This window comes from Chiloscyllium punctatum, chromosome 29 (genome assembly GCF_047496795.1).
Source record: "Chiloscyllium punctatum isolate Juve2018m chromosome 29, sChiPun1.3, whole genome shotgun sequence".
In the NCBI taxonomy this organism is placed as follows: domain Eukaryota; kingdom Metazoa; phylum Chordata; class Chondrichthyes; order Orectolobiformes; family Hemiscylliidae; genus Chiloscyllium; species Chiloscyllium punctatum.
Genome location: NC_092767.1, coordinates 68,071,340 through 68,095,625, shown reverse-complemented (window position 1 = coordinate 68,095,625; position 24,286 = coordinate 68,071,340). Strand labels below are relative to the sequence as shown.

The 24,286-nt window shown below is 44.5% G+C and overlaps 1 protein-coding gene across 1 annotated transcript in view; it reads right to left on the bottom strand.

Moving 5' to 3' along the window:
- The window catches only part of LOC140454512 (transforming growth factor beta-3 proprotein-like), a 47,003-nt gene extending 26,557 nt beyond the window's left edge, over positions 1–20,446 (bottom strand). The window contains exons 1-2 of the mRNA XM_072549314.1: positions 19,202–20,446; positions 2,090–2,235 (exon numbers count right to left, since the gene is read on the bottom strand). Coding sequence (XP_072405415.1) covers positions 2,090–2,235; positions 19,202–19,571 — 516 coding nt within the window. The 5' untranslated portion in view covers positions 19,572–20,446. The remainder of the gene's footprint in view (positions 1–2,089; positions 2,236–19,201) is intronic.
- Between the last annotated feature and the right edge of the window lie 3,840 nt (positions 20,447–24,286).

Sequence of the window (24,286 nt, the reverse complement as noted above, 5' to 3'; positions counted from 1 at the left end):
TGGTGGGGGCATGGAACACACTGCCTGCAACAGGAGTAGACTCTCCAACTTTAATGGCATTTACATGGTCATTGGATAGGTATTTGGATGAGAATGGAATAGTGTAAGTTAGATGGGCTTCAGATTGGTTTCACAGGTCAGGGCAAGATCGAGGGCCGAAGGGCCTGTACTGCACTATAATGTTCTATATTCTATATTCTGTGTTCTGTTAGCTAGTCAGCCGCTCCCAAAGACTAAACCAGCGTGAGGTGGAACACTATTGCCAGATTCGGCAGCAGTTGAGAGTAGCTATTGAGAGTGCAACACATGGGTCTGACAGCATAGAGGAGGCCCCTCGTTCATCAGGCTCTGGTCAGGTTCCAACCTGTCCCTCATTCAGCGTTCTCAACGCAGAGAGAACTGAATAGAAGGTCCTAGGGATCATTACATCACTCAGAAGGTAAATAAGACAAACTGTGACTCAGATAATAATCCTCTATTGGAACCTGAGTGATGAGTAGCAATAGCCAGGGGCAGCGGAAAATTCATTGCCAAGTGTATGTACACCTCACTGTCAGCATCTCTGTGTAAAATCACACAATGAAAGTAAGAGAACAATTCGCTCTGTCTGATATAGTATAGCCCAAGTGTGAGCTCCTGCAGAGCACCTAGCAGGAGAAACAAACAATTCACAAAATCACACAAGTATTACAGTGCAAAAGGAAGCCATTCAGCCCAAAGTGCCTGCAACTGATTGTTAAATGAGCATCATTACCTATGAAGGGCATGGATATGGTGAATAACCAAGGCCTTTTCCCCAAGGTAGGAGACTCCAAGCTAGAGGTGAGAGGGGGAATATATAAAAGTGACCTAAGGGGCAACTTTTTTTTTTACACAGAGAGTGCTGCGTATATGGAATGAGCGGACAGAGCAAGTGGTGGAGGCTGGTTTAATTATAATAATTACAAGGTATCTGGATGAGTATTTGGATAGAAAGGGTTTAGAGGGATATGGGCCAAATGGGACTAGATTAATTTAGGATATCTGGTCGGCATGGATGAGTTGGACCGAAGAAGCTGTTCCCATGCTATACATCTCTAGACTCTAATGCCAATCTCCTGCTTTATCCCCCACCACACCTTTGCACATTATTTTTATCCAAGTAATCATCCAGTGCTGTCTTGAATGCCTCAATTGAATCTGCCTCCACCACATTTCCAGGCAGTGCATTGCATAGTCTAACTATATGCTGTGCAAAAATATTTTTTTAAACTTAACTCTTCCTTCATTTGCACACCATTTTAAATGTGATTTAAAGGCAAACCACTGATGTATTTCTTGTTTATTAACCTTGACTCACTATCATCTGACACAATATGCTCCATATATGACTGTCTGTCAGCTTTCTTCCTCTGTATTCTTTGATTGGATGCAGGCTTCATCAACAAGGCCAGCTTTGTTGCCCACCTCTCAGCTGAATGGCTTGCTAGCCTGTAGTTAAGACTCAACCATGTTGCTCTGCATCTGGAGTCACATGTAGGCCAGCTCGGCAGCAGATTTCCTTCCCTGAAGAACATTAGTGAACCACACAACCAAGGATTGTTTCACAGATATTATTAGGACCACAATCATGAGAGATGTCGGAGCAGGAGTAGGCCATTCGGCCCCTGGAGCCTGCTCCAGCATTCTATAGGATCATGGTTTTTGCTTCCAAATTTAAGAAGTGAATTTAAATTCCACCAGCTGTTGTGATGGGTTTTGAATCCATGTTCTTCACCTCCCCCACCACCACCCGCAAAAGCTTCAGCCTGGGCCTCTGGATCAGCACTCCAATGACAATACCACTCCAACAGCTCCTGACCCTGTACAACACGCAGCAGGTAAGCAGGTCTGACTTGCTCCTGTCCGGTGCATACAGCACTTGAGTGTCCAATGTCAACTCCTACACAACACACTGACAGTGAAAGGTAGTCACTCACTCCACTACAGTATTTACTGCTTCCACTGCAGTGCTGACCCTGACAATGTTTCATGTTCACGGCACAGTAAACAGAGATGACAGACTTTCCATGATTCCTGTACAGCACGCGCGAACATCCCTGGGATTTACCTGATAAAGTTCCACCCGCTGTTCTGAAACATCTGCTACATCCCGGGGCATTCGATACAGTCGGAACTCAGCTCGGTGCAGGGAGGATTCACTGGAAATATTCAACGAAATGTTGAACTTGTAGATTTTGTGAAAGGAGTCAGCATCTACATGAAAGCACAGTGAGAAGGTCAGTAAAATATCCAAATAATAACATATCTGTCGCTATGTTGCCCATTCAATATAATAGGTTAAATAACCGGTGGAAACACAAATCTTGTCCAGGTGGAGCAGTCTAGGTATAGCTCACAGTTTGTTACAGCGTGAAGCTTCTTCTACACTGTCCCCATCAAACACTCCCAAGACAGATACAGCATGGGGGTTAGATACAGTGTAAAACTATCCCTATACTGTTACCATTAAACACTCCCAGGACGGGTACAACATAATATTAGATCCAGAGTAAAGCTCCTTCTCCACCTTTAAATTTTAAGTGAAGCTGCCTCTACACTGTCCCCATCAAACACTCCCAGGAGAAGTACAACAAAGGGTTAGATATTCAATAAGTGGCTGTGAGTGGAATTTGTGAGAATGGGGTTTGGACCCTGCCAAAGCGAGATTCGGGAGCTGTTACAGCTCTAATAACAGAGCCAGAATTCCATAGTGAACAATACTACCTTAGAGCTCAAGGCTCCACTCGAGATCCTGACCCCCACTTCAGGAAACCCTGCTGTTCATACATCAATATTGTGGATTTGGAAAGATGTTTCCACTTATGAGAGGATATAGAACTAGGGGTCACTGTTTTGAAAATAAGGGGTCACCAAATTAAAACAGAAATGTAAATTACTTTCTCACAGAGGATTGTTGGATCTCTTTTCCACAAAACAATAGAAGCAAACTCTGAATACTTTTAAGGCAAACATGGGCACATTATTGATAAGCAGGGGGTGAAAGGTTATTGGGGGTAGGTGGGAACGTGGAGTAATCAGATCAGCTCGGATCCTATTGAACAGCTGAGCGGTTTCAAGCAATCAAGTAGCCTATACCTACTAATTTGTAAAAACCTCTGACATGCTCTCCTCATTTATGTGCTAACTTGAAAACAAAATATTGAAGAATGAGTTGGATGGCTTTTGTGGGAGAGGCCCCAACATTAGCATTGTCGAGCAAAAGGCCTCTCTCTGTGTACTGCACATTCGAATTGAAAGCCTTGTTTCCTGTGCTTCCGAACACTCAGTGAAAGGGGAATAGCTGTGGATGATAAACCAAGTGCTGTTTCTTTTTTAGCCCCCTCTTTGAAACAGGAAGCAGAGTAACCGTATGATAACTTTGAGAGGCCCAGCTGTGTGTGGCTCGAGAGCCTGAATACTCAGGGCACATTTCTCTCACACGTCTGCTGGCAAGGCAATGAAAGCAGGGAACAATGAGTTGTTGTGAGGATCAGAAATGGAAATACCCAATGGTTAAACACTCCAGTCACGTTATGACAGCTCAATTAGAAAAAACACAAGTTTCTCAATCCCCAAATCTCCTCTGAGGACATGACTATGGAGAATAACTTCAAATTTACAACTCATGGTGAAGCCAATGCCCAGCTGGTCTGTGACAGTCTTCATCCTCCACATGAGCCCATGCAACAAGGATTCTTAAGGTACTTGACAGGGTAGGCACTAAGGTGTTGTTCCCTTATGGCTGGGAGATCTGGAACAGGAGACAGGGAGGCTATAATCTCAGAAGGAGAGATGATGGCAATGTCACTGGACTGGTTACCTAGACACTCAAGCTCTGGAACTTGGGTTCAAATCCCACCACAGCAGCTGATGGAATTTAAATTCCATGAATAAATTTGGGATTTAAAGCAAGCTTAAATAATGCTGATTATGACAGCTGTCATCGATGGTTGAAAAAAATCCAACTCACTCCACTAACGGCTTTTGAGGGTACTAATTTACTGTGCTTACCCAGTCCGGTCTATACATGACTCCAGACCTGCAAAAATGTGGGTGACTCTTGACTGCCCTGTGAAATGGTCAAGCAAGTGGCACAGTGGTTAGCACTGCTGCCTCACAGTGCCAGGGACACACGTTCGATTCCCGCCTCGTCAACTGTCTGTGTGGAGTTTGCACATTTGCCCGTGTCTGTGTGGGTTTCCTCCCACAATCCAAAGACGTGTAGGTCAGTTGAATTGGCCATGCTAAATTCTCCAGCGTTGAGCATATAAATGTGGGAATAGATAGCTCTTTGATCTCTTGAGGATTCAAGGTATATGGGCATGGGATGGAAATGTATTGTGACAGAGGATCAGTCATGATCATGTTGAATGGTACAGATGGCTTTCAAAGTGGAGAGGGGGCCTCTTGTACTGAGTCACTTACTTGACCATTTCACAGGGCAGACAAGAGTCACCCACATTTTTGCAGGTCTGGAATCATGTATAGACCGGACTGGGTAAGCACAGTAAATTAGTACCCTCAAAAAGCCATTAGTGGAGTGAGATGGATTTTTTCAACTATTGATGACATCTGTCATAACCAGCATTATTGAAGCTCACTTCAGTATCCTTAAATAATCACAGCTGAGATAGGTATCAGATAGGTGATGGCCCAGTGATATTGTTGCTAGACTATTAATCAAGAGACCCAAGTAATTTTCTGAGGACCTGGTTGGAATCCTGCAGTGCAGATTGTGGAATTTGAATCCAATAATAATCTGGAAATAAGAACTTATTGATGACCATGAAACCATTGCCAATTGTCAGGATAAAGCCCTATGGTTCACTAATGTTCTTTTGGGGAATAAAATCTGTCATCCTTACTTGGTCTGACCTACATATGACTCTAGACCCATAGCAGTGTGCTTGACTCTTAACTGCCCTTGAGACAATTAGGGATAGGTAATAAATGCTGTGCAGCCAGGTACACCCACATCCCATTAATGAATAAATAAAAATTAGTGTGTACCAAGAGCCCTTTTGCACCATGTTAGTGTCTGTAACATATCCTTGGATAGAAAGCCCAGATTTAAGTCCCATTTGTTTTGGAAGTGTCTCTGAACAGGTTGATTAGAAAATATCTAGACCAGTGACCTAGTGAAACATCCCAAGACATTACACAGCAGCATTAGCAAACATAGTTTTAGACACTGAGCCATGAAAGTTATTCTTAAGGCAGGCAGCAGTTGTTCTATTTTTTGGGGCATCTCCAAAGAGGTGGACTTCCAGACCTTATTCCCTCAGCCGTTGAAGGCAGGGCCACCAATTGAACGAATGATGGAAAGCAGGAGTATGCAAGACGCCGGAGGGTGCTTGCACTAGAGGATGCTACAGGCAAAGAAGAGAAGCACTGAGACGATGCAGAGATTTGAAGACGAGGGTGATAACTTTCTGAAGTTGAGCCCTTGCAACTCCAGAAACCAAGGCAGGTCAGTGACTAGAGGGGTGGCAGGTGAAAGGATTTGTAGCGGCCAAATTAGGACATGGTCCTTCGAGTTTTTGATGTTGTCAATATTATGGAAGATAGGAGACTGGCCAAAAGAAAATCCTTTACCCCACCTCTTCCTCATCTAATGTGGGGTGGGACCCAAAAGAATTCCTGTTTGTTCAACAATGGATGCCATACAAGCAGTATGACCAGACATCAGCAGTAGAGGGGACAAGAGAGATCTGGCAGTTAGGGAGAGAGATGTGTATATGGTACATGCCAAGGTTGACATTGTGTCAAATTTTAATTAATAATTACTCCTGTGCAGCTTGTTGGGCCACTATACAAATGCAAGCTATTGTTGTTGCTACTATGCAATTTCCCAAAATGATCTACTTCCCCTGTAGTAGCAAACAGGAGAAGTTTTCAGAAATAAAACCCAGAAGTTGTCACTCATTTACCAGCTGATTCATTGTCCTCCTGTTTTTGACTGGCCGCAGAACACAAACAGAAAATTCCAAGAGAATTTGCTGATTAGGAATTGCACCACTCCACCACCGCCGCTCCCCCGCTTCCCCCTGCCGCCCCCCCCCCCCAACCCCCCCACCCCACCACAACTTCCCAAAGTTAAAATTTCCTGCCATACAATACAAATACTTATGTATTCCACATTGGCCAATGACTCCAGGCAATTTTACAAAGATGCCTTTATACCTCCTCTTGGACTGTTAATTCTCATGATTTTTCTAGATCAGTTTTCATTAATCTATACATTTCAAGAGGAACACCCATTCACAGCATGGGTTTGAGGTCAGCATTTCAAAGCCCTTCCCATGCCAAATCTGTAGTCTGTCCTGACTTATTTAATTTAGCAGAGTTTGAGGAGGTAAGAACATTGCAGATAAGATGAGGAAGAGGTCACTTGGCCCATTGAGCCCTCTCTACCATTCAATAAGATCATAGCTGATCTGGTTGTGCTCTCAGCTCCACCTTCCTGTCTGCATCCCCACCATAACCCTTGCCCTCATTGTCTATCAAAAATCTATCTCAGCCTTGAATAAATTCAATGACACAGCCTCCACTGCTGTCCGGGGAAGAGAGTTCCACAGACAGACAATCCTCTGATGCAAAGGAATCTCTCTTCATCTTCATTTTAAAAAAGTGAGGGCCTCTTCCTTGTAAATGGTGATTCCTTTGTTCCAGTCTCTCTCACAAGGGGATCCTCTTAATGTCCATCCTAGCGAGTCTCCTCAGGGTCATCTCGCTCTTCAAAACTCCATCAGATAAAGGTCCAATCTGCAAACCTTTTCCACAAGATAATCCCTTCATCCCAAGACTGAGCTGAGAGAACTTCCTCTACACTGCTTCTAACACAATGATATCCTTTTCCAAATAAACATAAGCAAATAACACACAGACACTTTGCCTTTCAAACCATCCAAAACACTTTACAAGCAGCCAGCGAAGCCACATTTGGCAGATACTCACTGTTGTGATGTAGAACCTGTAGCAATTGATTTGTGCACAGCAAGATCCAACAAACAGCAAAGTGATAAACAGTTTTAGGAATGTCAGTTGATGGGTAAATATTGCTCAGCATAATTCTGTTTCACTTTACATCCCCAAAGTTGTACAGTTTGACAATCAGCTGAAATGGGGCCTTCAGTTTGATACATCAACCAAAGGGCAGCACCTCTGACAATGGAGTACTAGAGTGTCACATTGGATTCTGGACCCACAATCCTGTGACCCAATGCTGAAAGCACGACCCAACCAAGGAGGTGGCGGGGGGGGGAAGGAATTCCATTTTCATTCTGTGCCCTGGGACTAGGAGAAGAAAGAAAAATCTGCCAGAGCTGTATAACCAGTTCTGGGCAAGCTGTGCGCATGGATGTTTCATGGAGAAAGGAGCAGACTCAAGTTTTTGTCTGCAGTTTTTGTGTCCGATGGAGGGGCCCTTGTGGCAGAGCAGTAGTGTCCATGCCTCTGAGCCAAGAGGCCCTCGGTTTAAACCCCACCTGCCCTTGAAGTACATAATACCATTTCTGAGAAGATTATTTAGAAAATATCTATATGGTAGTTTGTATACATTTTTAAAGCAAAATAAATGGCAGGAGAAACCAATGGACTCTTAGGGAAATCACAGGTAAATATGAATAGATAGGTTAGCCAAGATCTCATCAATAACAGAGCAGACCTGAGACACTGCTGGACCAATTCCTGCTCCTAAATCTCAAATGGGCAAGATGCCAGAAAGGCAGGTGGAATCGTAACCAAGCAAGTGTGTGTGCCCAGACAACAGATGAGGAAATCGGTAGGGGAAAGCTCCCTGATCATTAAGGAACAGTCAGCGTTGATGGTCTGAATTCTTGGGGAACTCCTCATTGTGGGTGGGCAGAATATCAAGCAGCATGAATTCCTTCAAGCGCTGAACTGTAATCTCCTCATGGACTGTCTTTGTTTCAGCAAATCCATCCACAAACATCCTCCAGTTAATTCAGATAATGTGACTCATCAGTGACTTCAAAGCAACTTTGGAATTTGCAGGACAAGGTCAACCGAGCTGCTGTTCTCCTGTACTGATGGCCACGTGATAAACGGCTCAGTGATCATACAATTTAGCAATCAGTCGACAAAAAACAGAAGACGTGAGGTGGGAAAAGTCCCAGTGGAGGGGAACTTTTGGGAAAGTTTGTTCCAAAATTACCTGTTCCTCCTCTGTGCACTCTCCACAAATTACACATCTCAAATTACTTAAATACTGTGTCCCAAAGTATTTCACCCAAAAATAAGGCGTTAAACTAGGATTAACACAGCAAATGCAGGAAAAACCCTGCAGCTCTGGCCACGTCTTGTGGCTCAGTTCCGAAGAATGACATCAGCCTTGAAATATTAATTCTATTTCTCACTCCACAGATACTGCCAGACCTTCTGAGTTTCTCCAGCTTTTTTTTAAATTTCAGGTCTCCAGCATCTGTGTTAATGTAACTATGATCCTATCTACACTTCCAGTTGTATGTATGAGGGAGAACGAGTAGGGATATTCACTTTACACTCCTCTACTAAGGGTCAGCACTGCTGCTTCACAGCATCAGGGACCTGGGTTCAATTCCAGCCTCAGGCGACTATTTGTGTGGAGTTTGCACATTCACCCCGTGTCTGTGTGGGTTTCCTCCAGGTGCTCTAGCTTCCTCCCACAGTCCAAAGATGTGCATGTTAAGGTGGATTGGCCATGCTAAATTGCCCATGGTGTTCAGGGACGTGCAAGTTAGGTGGTTCAGCCATGGGAAATGTAGGGTTACAGGGATAGAGTAGGGGAATGCGTCTGGGTGGGATGCTGTCTGGAGAGTCTTTGCTGACTTGTTGGGCCAAATAGCCTGTTTCCACACTGTAGGGATACTGTCCTCTGGTCAATCACAACTCATGTGGTCCTTTATTACATTTGCTGCTTGATTAGATTAGATTCAGTACAGTGTGCAAACAGGCCCTTTGGCCCAACCAGTCTACACCGACTCTCTGAAGAGTAACCCACCCAGACCCTTTTCCCTCGGACTAATGCTCTCACACTATGGGCAATTTAGCATGGCCAATTCACCTGACCTGCTCATCTTTGGACTGTGGGAGGAAACCGGAGCACCCGGAGGGAACCCATGCAGACACGGGGAGAATGTATAAACTCCACACAGACAGTTGCCCAAGGCTGGAATCGAACCTGGAACCCTGGTGCTGTGAGGCAGCAATGCTAACCACTGAGCCACCATGCCGCTTTTGGGATCTTACTGTGCATTTTTTAAAATTAAAATTTTTGAAAAAAAAATAGGGTGCACAATTCTAAAGGGCTTGCAAGGACAAAGGGACCTGGCTGTATATGCGCACAGATCATTCTTAAGACAGGATAGTGTTCTCAAATAAAAGCAAAATCTAGGAAGCGGTATGATGGCTCAGTGGTTAATACTGCTGCCTCACAGTGCCAGGGACCTGGGTTCGATTCCAGCCTTTGTGTAGAGTTTACACATTCTCCCCGTATCTGCGTGGGTTTCCTCTGGGTGCTCTGATTTCCTCCCACAGTCCAAAGATGTACAGATTAGATGGATAGCCATGCTGAATTACCCATAGTATCCAGGCTAGGTGGATTAGCCATGGGAAATGAAGAGTTACAGGGTTGGGTGATGTGAGTGGGATACTTTTCAGAGAATCAGTGTGGAATCAACAGGCTGAATGGCCTGCTTCCACACTGCAGAGATTCTGTGTTTCAAAATACTTAGAATGTTGGAAATTTGAAACAAACACAGAGTACACCAGACAAACTCAGCAGATCTGGTCATATCTGTGGAGAGAAATCCAGTTAACGTTTTGAGTTGGATATGACTGTTCTTCAGAACTATGGTGTTCTCAGCTCACTCATAGGGGCATAGAGTATAATAGCAAGGAGATGATGTTGAACTTGTAGAAGATCCTCATTAGTCCTCAGCTGGAGTATTGTGCGCAGTTACGGGTGCCACAGTATGATAAAGATGTGAATGCATTGGACAAAGTGCAGAAGAGGTTTACAAGAATGGTTCCAGGAATGGGAAGCTTCAGTTATGAAGATAGATTGAAGAAATTGGGACTGTTGGAGAGAAGACAGAGAGGAGTTTCAACAGAATTATTCAAAATCATAAGCAAGCTGGACAGAGTAGAGAAGGAGATGTTACCACTCATAAAAGGAAAAAAAGAATGAAACAGCATAGATTTAAAGTGATGTGCAAACAAAACAAGGATGATGTGAAAAACTCTTTTTCCACTCAGCCAGTAGTTAGGGTTTGGAATGCATTGCCCGGAAATGTGGTGTAGGCAGATTTAATTGAGGCATTCAAGGCAGCATTGGATGATAACTTGAATAGAAATGGTATTCAGGGATATGGGGAAAAGGCAGGAAATTGGCTTGAGGTAACAGAATCAGTGCAGACACAATGGGCTGAATGGCCTCCTTCAGTGTCATAACAATTCTTTCATTCTGTGCAGATTTCCTGATATTCTAACGGTGGATGTTCTTCTAAAAAGTCTTTTATTGACTCAGGAGCACTTTGGGACAGCCTAGTGTCATGGCAGGCACAATGTTAACTCCATATCTGGCTAACTCCATATCTGTTGGGAATATAGAAATGGGAATCAAAGTGGAGTTGAGGTAGATTGTTACAGAATAGCGAAGGAGGTCGAGTGGTAAAAACAATGACTGCAGATGCTGGAAACCAGATTCTGGATTAGTGTTGCTGGAAGAGCACAGCAGTTCAGGCAGCATCCAAGTAGCTTCGAAATTGACGTTTCGGGCAAAAGTCCTTCATCAGGAATATTTTGCCTGAAACGTCGAATTCGAAGCTACTTGGATGCTACCTGAACTGCTGTGCTCTTCCAGCACCACTAATCCAGAAGGAGGTCGAGTGGCCTACTCCAGTTCCTGAGACCGCCATCTTTTTCTCACACAATGAACCCAGATTTAGTGCAATATCCACCTGGCTTGTGACTGTGAGAAACAAAACACTGAGCCACCCATTATTACCCCAGGCAGTTTCAAATATGATTGAAATGTTTGGGTTTTGAGGAACATCTTAACAGAGGAGAAGCTGTGCTGTTTATGGAGCATGGGGCCAAGGACATGGCAACCTAACAGAAATAAATGTATAAAAGCACAGAGTCCGAGGAACAGAGAATGTGGGATGTGGTTTGTTACAGAATGAAGTGACGCTTACATGGAATCAGAACTACTTGCCTCATCTTGCTTTTGTCTTGTTATTTTACGTTTGGAGAGAACCCACTCGCTCCCTTTCACACCTCAATTTAGACCCATTTTATATCTCTTTTTCTTCTCCACCATTTGCAACCTTTATTGTCTTTTGCAATGGTCTCTGCCTCTATCAAAACTATATAATACAATTCCCAACTTCAGTTCTGAAGATGAGTCATTCTGGACTCAGAAGATTAACTCACAGAATGAACCAGACCTGCTGAGTTTCTCCAACATTCTCTGTGTTTGTATCATTTATTTGGGGAAGGATTTGCTGGACATTAACAGCCCATTGAACCACATCATAAACACTACTTCCATGAGCAACAAGTCCAGCTGTGGAATTTCAAACCGAGAGCTTCAAACCCAGAGGGTGGGATGCTACTTCTGCACCACCAGACCGCCCCGGCACGGTTTTGTTACTTGGAGTGGCACAGGTCTGCCTGCTCTCACACTGCACTGAGTCTGTGGGGGAAACAGGTTGTGGAGAGGAGGGGTGACTGGGACGTAGGGGTCTGTGCTGCTGGAATGGGGCTTCACCCTGAAACACAACTCAGTCTTACTGACAAAACTGATCAGTCACACAAACTGAATCAGAAGTCACTGAATCGGGAAGACTGACTGACACCCGTCATCAGACAGTTGCCAGTACAAATACCCAATCAAGAAGAGTTGGCAAGCACTACGGTTCGGGGAGGAAAGGTCTTCAAAATAAGGGGAATAAGAATCACTTCAAATTCTTATTTTTGTGTTCGAATCCCTCTGGGCTGTCATCCCTTCTTATCTTCAGTCCTGCAGTCTTTCTCCAATCCTTGCCTCTTACCCAAGTTCCATCAACCCTCATTGATGAGTAATCCTTCATCTGCCTAGGCCCCAAGCTCCAGAATTCCCACCCTAGCCATCTCTGACTACTGGGCATTCGCTGCTATTTTAAGAAACTTCTTAATACCCACCACATGCCTAAAGTATAACACTTCAAAAATTGAATATTGTTGAAAAAACACATTTTATCAAAACATTTGTCTTACGCTCATCAGGATACTTAGCAAGAATATCAATTCAAGAGGAAAACCAACATTTGTATTGCACAAGAGTTCTGTACTACTAAATGACTACTTCAAAAAATATTTTGCTGTGTGCAACACTTTGCAAAACCTTGTAATTGTGAAAGATACTACTTGCAGAGGTATTTCTTTCAAGCTTTGATCACTGCTGCTATATCTTCTTTTAAGTATCAGCGTCAAATTTAGTCTGATTATGCTTCAGTGAAGATTTGATTTCATTAGAGAAACATCAAAGGACTACTGGTGCGCCAAAAATGTTGAACCAGCTTTGTTACGTAAACTTTCATGGCAGAAATGATCTCAGCCCAGTCTTTGTGCCAGTGTCGATGGCTCTAGATACGACTGGGGGTGGATAGACGCAATGGGGGTTAGGTGGAGCAGGCAGGTCAGGGCTTTTAACAGAGATAAAGCTCTTCCTCCAAATATCACAAAGTAAAAAGCTGTGGGGGCTGTGAGGAGAAAATTAACATTGTCTGTGTTTCAAGTGAGATAGAGAGAAAGGTGGTAGCTTTGAAGGTGAGACAAAGAGGTAGGGGAATTATCAGAGAATGGAGAATCCCATTAATTAGGGTTAGATACAGAGCAAAGCTCCACTGTTTTAAATTGAAAGTAAAGCTCCCTGTATTTCTTTTTAAAAGACTCTGTAAAATAATACAAATTAACAGTTAACGGAAACTTATACAAGGAAGTGGAAACTTACTAAATTGAAGTATCCTCTGCTTTTTTTAAAGCAGAAAATTTAGCTTCCTCTAAAACTTTCCCCATCAAACAATCCTAGGATAGGTACAGGACAGGGTTAGATACAGAATAAAGGTTCCTCTACACTGTCCACTTCAAACACTCTCAGGTCTAGCTACAATGTTGAGCTTTCTCTACGTTGTCTCTGTCAAACATCCCAGGGAAGTACAGAATGGGGTTACATGCAGAATAAAGCTCTCTCTGCAATGAGTCATCAAACTCTCAGAGAGGGAATATAGCATGGGTCAGACTAACACTACTCTCTCCCCACAGCTCCATATCAAATTAATGACGTTTCCCACAAACACGGATTAAAAACTCAGGCAAACACTACTACGTGTACATCATAAACATGATGGTACTCACAAACCTAAGCAGTGACCATGCAAATTGGATACTGGACCTGCATGCAAGCACCAAACCCCAGAAAACTCGGAAAAGCATGCATAAACACTAACACGTACATATAAAAACAGAAATTTCTAAATGCCAGTCATGCCCGCATACCATCACCAGCTGCAGGATTCAGTTACAGTTCACTTGGAGCAGTTACTGAATGTTTGGAATGTCATACCTTATGTACACAAATACATTTCATAAGATCATCGCTGATTGTCCCAAGCTGTTCGATATAATGCATGTTTATACAAAACAAAACATCCTCATCCGAGGCAGCTGCCATTCCAAATTCCACAGAAAAACAGCAGATTGGCAGTTCACAATTTTAAATTTGTGCACCTATATTTGAATACCTCCACAGCCTCATCTCTGTCTCTCCGTCTGTAACCTCCTCCAACCTTACAATTTTCCCAGATTTCTGCAATCCTCCAACTTAAGACTTGCTCTCACCCTTAACCTTCCATTCAGCCCTCGCCTATCAGTAGTCGCAAGCTCTGAACTTTCCTCCTTAAACCACTCCATCTCTCCTCCTTTAAGACACTCTTTAAAATCTACCCCAAACTTTTAGACGTTTTCCCTTATATATCCTGATGTGACTTGGTGTCAGGCGCTATATAAACACAATACAAATTTTATTTTGAGAGCAGATTCCCCGAATTGCCGAATTACGGCCAGGTCTGAAATGCCTCTGCCACCTTTATCTGACCATTCAGCAAGGAGATGCCAAGGGCAGTAGGAAAAGATAGTCTCATCCTACCCAGTGAATGTATTCATGCCAAACAGCCAGAATTTTTCACCATCAGCATTTCACAGATGTGACTAAGTGCAATCCTTCCTGTTTCCAAACAACTAGCTCCTCCTAATATGCTTCTGCGTCCTGTTTCATCTCTCACTAACTAATAAAACACAGCAAAGGGCTCAGCCAATCCAAGTTCTGGGAGAGTGGATTGCACTCCCAATGGAGTAGTCAAGATTTTCGATGCATTAAACAGGAAGCTAAAGCAATACTCACTGGCGAAATGAATAGCATATGCTGATGGGGTCAGATGATGAGGGGCGTAGAGGAAGCTCCTCAGGAGCAAAAACATTGGCGTGAACCTGATGGGTAGAATGGCTAATTTCTCAGCTATAATTTGTAAATGTGTTTCATTTCTCTCACCAATCACTGGAGATGTGGAAGTACCTCAGTCTAAAAACAGATTTGATCAATGAAATGCCTAGCAGTCATTTAAAACACTCGATTTAGAGCAGGAGAGTTGTGTCACTCTCTGAACCATAAGAAGGAGCTTCATCTTGTGTGGTGGGCGGGATGTACTATGATAAGGCTGCTTTATAAATGCAAGTTCTTGTTGCTGTTAGAAAAAGACCAGTTCAATTTTCCCTAACATTTTACATGCAAAAGGAAATAGAGACTTGCGTTAATACAGCACCTTTCAGAACCACAGGATGTTCCAAAATACTTTACAGGCAGTAAAGGACTTATGAAGTCTTAACTCAGCACATAATTTGGACACAACAAACTCCCACAAACTGTAAGAACTGTAATATAATAATGGCTAGGTCAATTTTTTTTTAAAGTGAGCAGTATTGATTAAAGAGTAAATATTGCTTAGTATTCCAGGGGAGAACCTCCCCTCTGCTCTTATTCAAAATGGCCCCTCAGGTCTTTTACATTCTCCCAAAGGGCAGACTGGGATTCCGTTTAATGCCTCATCCAAAAGATGACACCTCTGACAGCGTTAGCCTCGACTTTTGTCCTCAAGTGGGACATAATCCCACATATTTTCAGGACTAGAGTAGATAGGTGATAGACGGACATGATGGGCTAAAGAGCTTCTTTCTCTGCTGTAAAACTCAATGACTCTCTGGTCCTTGGCTAACGGTCATTGCTGAGTCACAGCTGATACTTGACATCTGGCACCAAAATTCTGGGCAATTACTTAAGTTGTTTGAGAATTCCCAGTGGAGTGATATTGGAAGTTGAAACTGGCAACTGAACACTCACAGCAGAAACTGCAGGTGTATGTCTCGGGAATTACTGATAATGTGAATGCCTAGGGCTCATTGCCAGTACCACAGATCCATAAAAAAACCCCAACCTGTCAAATCATATCACCTTTTTGCAAGTGGTGGTTGGATGTTTTAAAATGGTTTTAAGCCCTGGGCTCAAACAAATATCGATCCCTGCAGATTTTGAACAACACTGCTAATTCCGATAGGATTCAGTTTGATTGCAAATTGGTAGGGAAATGGTGGCACAGTGGTAATGTTGCTGGACTAATAATCTAAAGCCCGTTCCGCCCCCAGCAAATTCTCCGGGAGAAATGTTGGTTTAAATCCTGCCAAGGTAGCTGGTGGCAAAGGAGGAGAAAGTGAGGACTGCAGATGCTGGAGATCACAGTTGAGAGTGTGGTGCTGGAAAAGCACAGCAGGTCAGGCAGCATCTGAGGAGCAGGAGAATTGACGTTTCGGGCATAAGCCCTTCATCAGGAATGAGGCTTGTGGGCTGGGGTGGGGGGGGGGGGGGGGGGCGCGGGGGGAGGGTGGTGCAGTAGGGGGAAGGTGGCAGAGATTGCAATAGGTATATGGTGAAGGGTGGCAAGGTGATAGGTTGGAGAGGAGAGTGGAGCAGATAGATGGGAGGTCAAGAGTTGGAAGTGTCGAGTTGGAGGCTTGGAACTGGGATAAGGTGGGAGAAGGTAAAATGAGGAAACTGGTGAAATCCACATGAATCCCGTGTGGTTGCAAGGTTCCAAGGCGAAAGATGAGGTGTTCTTCCTCCTGGCATCTGGTAGTTAGGGTTTGGCAATCGAGGAGGCCCAGGACCTGCATGTCCTTGATGGAGTGGGAGGGGGAGTTGAAGTGTTCAGCCAGTGGGGTGTGGTGTTAGTTGGTGCTGGTGTCCTGGAGATGTTCTTGGAAATGATCTGCACGTTGGTGTCCTGTCTCTCCAGTGTAGAGGAGATGGCATTAGTGGAGGTACAGGTAAATTTCTGTCGGATGTGGAAGGATCCTTTGGGGCCTTGGACAGAGGTGAGGTGGGAGGTGTGGGCGCAGGTTTTACACTTCCTGCATTGGCAAGGGAAGGTGCCTGGAATGGGGTGAGGGTTGGTGGGGGGCATGGATCTGACAAGGGTGTTGTGGAGGGAATGGTCCCTCCGAAACACTGATAGGAGTGGTGAGGGAAATATGGCCCTGGTAGTGGGATCTGTTTGTAGTTGGCAGAAGATGATGCAATGTATACGGAGGTTGGTGGGGTGGAAGGTGAGGACCGGGGTGGGGGGGGGGGGCGGGGTTCTGTCCTTGGTGCATTGGGAGGGGTGGGGTTCAAGAGGGGTGAGGTGCAGGAAGTGGAGGAAATGTGATGGAGGGCATCATCAATCACATGGGAGGGGAAATTGTGGTCTTCTGGGATTTGCTATAGTGGAATTGTTCATCCTGGGAACAGATGCAGTGGAGATGGGGGAATTGGGAATAAGGGACGGCATTTTTACAGGAGGCAGGATGGGAGGAGGTATAGTCCAGGTAGCTGTGGGAGTCTGTGGGTTTGCAGTAGATGTTCGTGGTTAATCAATTGTCAAAGATGGAGATGGAGAGCTCCAGGAAGGGGAGGGAGGTGTCCAAGATGGTCCAGGTGAATTTGAGGTCAGGGTGAAAGGTGTTAGTGAAGTTGATGAACTGTTCAACCTCCTTGTGGGAGCATAAGGTAAGCCGATACAGTCACTGACATAGCGGTGAAAAAAGGTGAGGGATGGTGCCAGTGTCGTTGTGAAGATGGATTGTTCCATGTACCCGAAAAAGAGGCAGGCATAGCTGGGGCCCATGTGGGTGCCCATGGCTACCCCTTTGGTTTGGAGGAAGTTGGAAGATTAGAAGGAGAAGTTGTTAAGGGTGAGGGCCATTTCAGTCAGGAGGATGAGGGTGTTGGTGGAAGGGTACTGTTTTGGACGGCGTGAAAGGAAGAAATTCATCATGGTAGATAGATGTGTAGAGGGACTGGATGTCCAGAGTGAAGATAAGGTGTAGGGGGCTGGGAAAATGAAAGTCTTGGTGAAGGACATAGGTGGTGAACCAAACATAGGTGGGGAGTTCCTGGACTAAGGTGGACAGGACCAGTGTCAAAGTAGGCAGAGATGAGTTCAGTGGGACAGGAGCAGGCTGAGACAATGGGTCGACTGGGGAAGTCAGGTTTGTGAACCTTTGTTAGGAGGTAGAATTGGGCGGTGAGGTTCGCGGACAATGAGATTGGAGGCTTTGGATGGGGGATCTCCAGAGGTGAAGTTGTGGATGATCTGGGAGATGATGGTTTGGTGATGGGAGGTGAGGTTGTGGTCGAGGAGGCAGTAGGAGGAGGTGTCTATGAGTTGGTGCCTGCCTTCAGCAGTGTAGAGGTCAGTGCGCCAAACTGCCACAGTGCCTCCCTTGTCTGTTCAGCATTTGAGCCAGCTCTGCCATTCTGTATGATCCTGGTTGATCCAACTTAGTCCCCTTCTCCTGCTTACTTCACTCCCTTGAGCCCTAAAAATTTCCTTTTTTGAAAATATTCAATGTTTTGGCTTCAACTGCTTTCTGTGGCAGTGAATTCCATGGGTTCACCGCTCTCTGGGTGAAGAAATTTCTGACATTTAAATTCAATGCATAAATTCTGGAATATAAAGCTAGCCAGTGGCAACTTTATAACCATTGTTGATTGTCATAAAGACTCATCTGATTCACTAATGCCCCTTAGGGAAGGCAATCTGCTGTCCTAACCTGGCCTGATCTACGTGTGACTCCAGATCAACATTATTGTGGTTGACTTATAACAGCCCAATGAAATGTCTAAACAAACTACTTTGTTCAAAAGCAATTTGGGACAGCCAACAAATTCTGGTTTTACCAGCAAAACTCATACCTTTTTTTTAAGAAAGGGATTTGTATTATTCTAAAGGAGAATATGCCCTCTGTTTCTGAAGCTGTAAACCTGCAGCCCTAGTCAGCTATGTAGCGGATGGGAGTTTAGGGAGGCTGGATCGCTCAAGGACAGTGCCTTTAACAGCCGTGGACAGCTTTCCATTTGAGTATGTGAAAATTAATGCTCCTTTTCTGAGATCTGAAGTCGGACTGAATCTCTGTCGGAGAGTCTGAGGCGTCCAATGGTGGGAGAGTAGCTGAATACGGCGGGGGGGGGGGGGAAGAGAGGGAATTGCCAGAGTCATGGAGGGGGTGGGGCGGCGTATGCAAAAGCTGAACTGAGAGGAAAAGGATGGGTGTGAAAGGGACGTGGGAAGAAGAGTGTCACCCACCGTCCCCTCCTCGGAATCGCTTGCTGCGAAATGGAGATAGAGGGATCGGGCTGCGATGCCTCCTGTAGTCGAATAAACGAACGCCATTCGCGCCTGGGGCCGGCGTAAGGAAATGGGGGGGGTGGGGGGAGGTGTTGGTTCCGAGCGTGTGGGTTGAGCCCTGTTACCTGTGGCACACGCTCCCCCCAATCTTTCCCCGGGTACCTGTAGCCTTTTACATGCATCATTGTGGTCTTCCAATCCCAAATCCAAAACACACCGCGGATGCTGAACTGGGCTCAGGGTCAGAATACTCAGCAGGTAGTTGGAGAGAATGGAGTTCAAGATGCGCTATTGCCAGATCTGAATATTCCCAACATTGTTTTTTTTTCTCTCTCTGAACTCGGTCTGGTATTTGCCAAGGAGTAGGCGCTAATGTAGATTCTCAGGGTGCTGGAATGCTGTGGTTAAGGGGCACTTACCTTGACCTCCTCGGCTTCCTGAGTTGACCTCCAAAGTGTCAAAGCGGTGCACCTCTTTGGCATAATAGTCTGACTGAGTCGCAGTGGTTACCTGCTGCTGCTCCTTGACCAGGTCACCCAGGAGCTCCTTGGTGCTGTTGTACAGAACCATGACCTCGTTGGTCACTGTCACTTGCTCGGCCTTGGGAGGACTGGACATTTTGAGTTTGCTGAGGATCTGGCCCCGGATAGCTTCGATTCTCTTCTTCCGGATCTGCTCTATGTCGATGGTCTTGCAAGTGGAGAGGGAGAGCGCGACGGGCAGAATGTCCCACAGAAGGAGCAGGTTGAGGAGAACCCGGAGCTGCATCCTTTTTGCCCTGGAGCTCATCCGTTGAACTTGGCAGCAGAAAGTGTCAAACTTCCTATAGTTTTATAAGTAAATATAATTTCTCAACGAAACTTTGGGGCTTGCTCAGAATTGACCAGTTACGTTTATAACGGCAGTTCAAGGGGAAAAGAAATAATTGATGCAGTCCAAAAACAAGTTCAAACTAGAGCAGCAAATCAGATCTTCATTAATTGCTTCCAGGATGAAATGAGGAACAGGCTTCAAACTCGCTGAAATAGAGATGGCTTGTAACCATTACCTTCCGATCTCATCCCAAGCAATTCAGGCAAATGCAACTTTGTTGCTGTTTTGATTTACTTTGAGACGCACTTGACATATACAAAAAAAGTGATACTTTCTTTTCTACCTTCTTTCAATGTTGCCTCGGCGTTTTGTTAGTTTAAAAAAAACACACACACACACCCGAGAGGTCACAGACTGGTGCCGGGGACTCGAAACTGTTGTGGGCAAGAAGTTGAGACTTTTTAAAGCCTTACGGGTCTGTAACTCCTCCCAGGAAATAGGTGTGGTGTAACAGCTGTGGTTGACTTAGAACGTCTCTATTTCAGAATATTTGTAAATTATTTCCTTCAACGGTACAGAAGCAATAATGTTTTTTTTTAAAAAAACACAATCTTCCGGACAGCTAAGTCGAAAAGACTGACCTGTTTTCTGATAGAAGATCTGAACTCTACTCTCCCTCCTCGGATGCTTGCCTGTTCTGCTCAGTCAGTAGATATGTCCCGTAACAGTGATGCGTCCTACAAGGGTGTTCAGGCAGCTCCTAAATCTGCAATGGACCCGGGACTAAGCTGGACTCAAAACAGGCCCCTCAGATCAGAGAAGGGAGGGCAGGAAGCGACTCTCAGCACTGCTGAGCCCAGCAGTCTCTCTCTACACAAATGACTGTATTTCCTTTACTTTTTAGCAACTTTAACGACTGCCCAGTGCTACATGTTAACAGTCAATGAACATTCAACATTGCTGCTGCGCCTTTCACAAGCTCAGGACGGTCGACAACTAATTAAGTTCTTATTTTTGAGGTGCAGCCACCCTCGGTGTAATATAGGCAACGCGGCTGTCAATCTGTGCACAGCAAGCTCCCACAAACAGCAGGAAGAGTGAGCGGATGATCTGTTTTGAGCTATTAGCTGGGGCAGAAATGTTGGCCTAAAAAAACTGGGAGAACGTTCTTGCTGCTTCCTGAGAACATACCATGGGATATTTTACATCACCTGAGATGGCAGATAAATCCTTGATTATTATATCTCACCCTCTGAGCCCCTTGTGCAGTGTGGAGAGTGCACCCCGTTGAGACTTGTCCTTTATATGAGACATTAAAATCAATGAAATCACTTTTGCATTGTACTCCCATGCTGTACTTGGCCTGGGAGCATTTGGGGGACATTGTAGAGAGCTTTCATCTATATCTAACCCCATGCTGTCCCTGACCATTGAGTGGTTGATGGGGACAGTATAGATGAAACTTTATCTTCAGTTTAAAAGAGGAGTGGGTGCTTTATTCTGTATCTAACCCCATACTGTCCCTGTCCTGGGAGTGTTGAATGGAGACCGTAATAAAGCAAGCTTTGCTCCTCATACTGTAACTGTCCTAACAATTATGAATGAGTTCACCCTCACCCACATGGACTTCACAGAAAATGGGTCAGAGTTTGTAGAATCAGGAAACCTCACTCGTCCACTCTGAACAGAAGTGAAAATCACCGCCCCAAAACAGGCTTATATTCATCCCTTGAACAACATTGGAATAGAGTAGCCAGTCACTCACAGCCTAATGCGGTTTAAGGGATCTTCCTGTGGGTAACAAATGCCTCCAATAACTACTCCACCCCCACCAGATGGTTCAAAATGTGCCACTGTCTATTGTATGCATCAGAAGACGTCAAGATTCACATACTCCCGCTCCTGTTTTTCCCCCATTTCTCCACGATATTCTTGAATGTTCCAGAAGGTTGCTGTAATGAGGAGCTCTGGCTGCCGGTAAGCTGCTGATCCAACTCAAGAGATTCACTTGTGGTTTTTGAACAGACACGGAACAAATTCAGAAGCAGGAGGTGCCTCCCAGTTAATGGTCCCAAATTATTTTGAAACTCCTGACTCCTCACGTAATGAGGGGCTTTCCAACATCACCCATTTCATTATCAGACTATTTCTGCCACTTTCAACTCAGCTCCTGTATGTCTGCTACTGGTTTCACTTATGAACTGAACCAACACTGGCAATATATTTTTCAAAACAAATTTACTCTGCAAAATAATGGAGTGGCAGAGTAGATAGCATTTCAGTGTTGGACCGAGGTATCAATATTAAACACTCCCAGGACAGGTACAGCATAGGATTAGACACATAGATGACAAATTAGATAACATATGACATTGATGTAGTAGTAATGTCATTGGGTTAGCATCAGATGCAGCTAATCTGTCTAATGTTCTGGGATCATGGGTTCAATTCCCACAATGGAGGATGGTGAAATTTGAACTTAAATAAATGTGGAATAAATTGCTTAATGGCAATCATGAAATAATTGTTGATTGCTGTTAAAATCTCATCCATAGGGAAAGAAATTCTCCATTCTTACCTGGTTTGGCCTATATGCAAATCCAGACCCACAGGAATATGGTTGACTCTTAATTATCCTTTGGACTTGACAATAAATGCCAGCCTAGCTAGGTACGCCCACATCACACAAATAAGTCAAAACAAATCATTGCTGGAATTTTGCAGTTTAAGTGTCAGCTGACTGAGCAGAAGACTATTAAAGGACCAGGATCTCACACCACAGATTAAGGACTTGGTGTACTGGGTAGCAGTAGGATCCACTCTCTATATGTTTTAAAGAACTTGGCCTTGGCAGAGCCCACCAGTGGCACTTTCACAGATCTCTCCAAATACACCTTTCTCAGTATTGAGGCACCAATCAGGAAAGAATCAGCATCATTAGGTATTCTTAGGTCTGACACCATGGCTCCCAAGCAACAAATCCACTCAAAATTTGCTCTTGGAAAGAAACTCCCTGGAGGACAGCAGAAACACTTCAGGGACATGCTCAAAGGTTCCCTGAGGAGGTCAAATATCCCCTCTGACTCACAAGAGACCCTGGCTTGTGAATGAATGAAATGGAGAAGGTTCAACTGGGATGATCACAAAGACTTCATCAGGAACGGCAGAAGTGAAATGACTCCAAATGACTCACCTACCTGACTATATGTAGCAGAGTCTGCAGATCTCACGCTGGACTTAACAGCCATCTCAGAACCCAATCAACCAGACTGGAAGCAAGGCATCCTTGATCCCATGGGCATGGACCTGGCTGCCACATATCTGTCCTCCTCACCCTATAAAATACCAGTTTAGGTCATAGTGCCCTTACTATGCAGCGTATTCAATTAATAGACTAGTGCAATCCTTGCACTTGCTGTCTGTGGACAGTATTTTGTTCATGTTGAAGAAAAACACATTCAGCTTTCAATCTTATGTTTCGTGTTTGCAACAGGACTGGGAGTCCCAGCACTGACGGTGTGTGTTTGACAGGACTGAGTGACCTGACACTGATTGATTGTGTCTAGTAGGATTGAGTGTCCCCGCATTGACTACCGTGTGTGTGACAGGACTGGGGGTACAATTCTGACCACATATGTGACATAGCATTGGGTGTCCCACTGACTGAATGTGGATAAGGCTGAGTGTCCCAGCACTGACTGTTCGTGTGTAATAGGGAACCGATGGGGTGTGTGTGTATGTATGAAAAACAGGTCTAAATGGCACAGCACTAGCTATGTGTGTAAGAAGGACTGAGTGTCACAGCACTGTTTGTGGGTGTGTTTAAAAAAGTCAGGACTGAATGTCACAGCACTGACCATCTATGTAGCATCTGGAAAGTGAATATCAAACCATCAGTAAAAACTTATTTTCTTCAACAGTACACATTAATTAAATACAAACAAATAAAGGGAAAAGGTTGTATGTTGTTAATCATAATGAATCAAGGGCTTCAAGGTACATTCTATGTACGAGAGGGATCGGCTTGCTTAGAAAGTTAACATACAGGAGGGATTGGCTTGGCTGGTTCAGTGACCTTGCAGTACATTGTTTTGTGGTTCCTTTTCCGTTGTCAATTGATTTGCTGTTGATAAATGTGATTAATGTCCATGGTCTACTTTGGAAACCATACAGCAACATCAAACACACTCAAGGGCAGCAATAGCTCAGGGTTAGATATAGAGTAAATCTCCCTTTGCACTGTCCCCATTAAACACTCTCGCGGTGGCAGCAGCAGCACTGGGTTAGGTACAGGCTAAAGTACTCTCTACTCTTTTAAACTCAAAGTAAACTGATAGTAAAGCTCCCTCAAAAGTGTTGCCATCAAATACTCCCAAGACAGGCACAGCACAGAGTAAAAGTTGTTCAACACTTTTTAATGAAAAGTAAACCTCCCTCCTCACCGTCACCATCACCCATTCCCAAAACAGGTGAGCCCGGGGTCAGGTCAGTACAGGGCTAGATACAGAGTAGAGTTCCCTCTACTCTTTTAAACCATCAAACATTCAGAGGATAGGGACTGCATGGGATTAGATTTGGAATAAAGAGTCCTCTACTCTTTTTAACTGAAAGCAAAGCTCCTTCAACACTGTCCTGATCAGATACTCAGTAAACTTTCAAAGGAAAGTTTCCACTTCATCGTCTCCATCAAA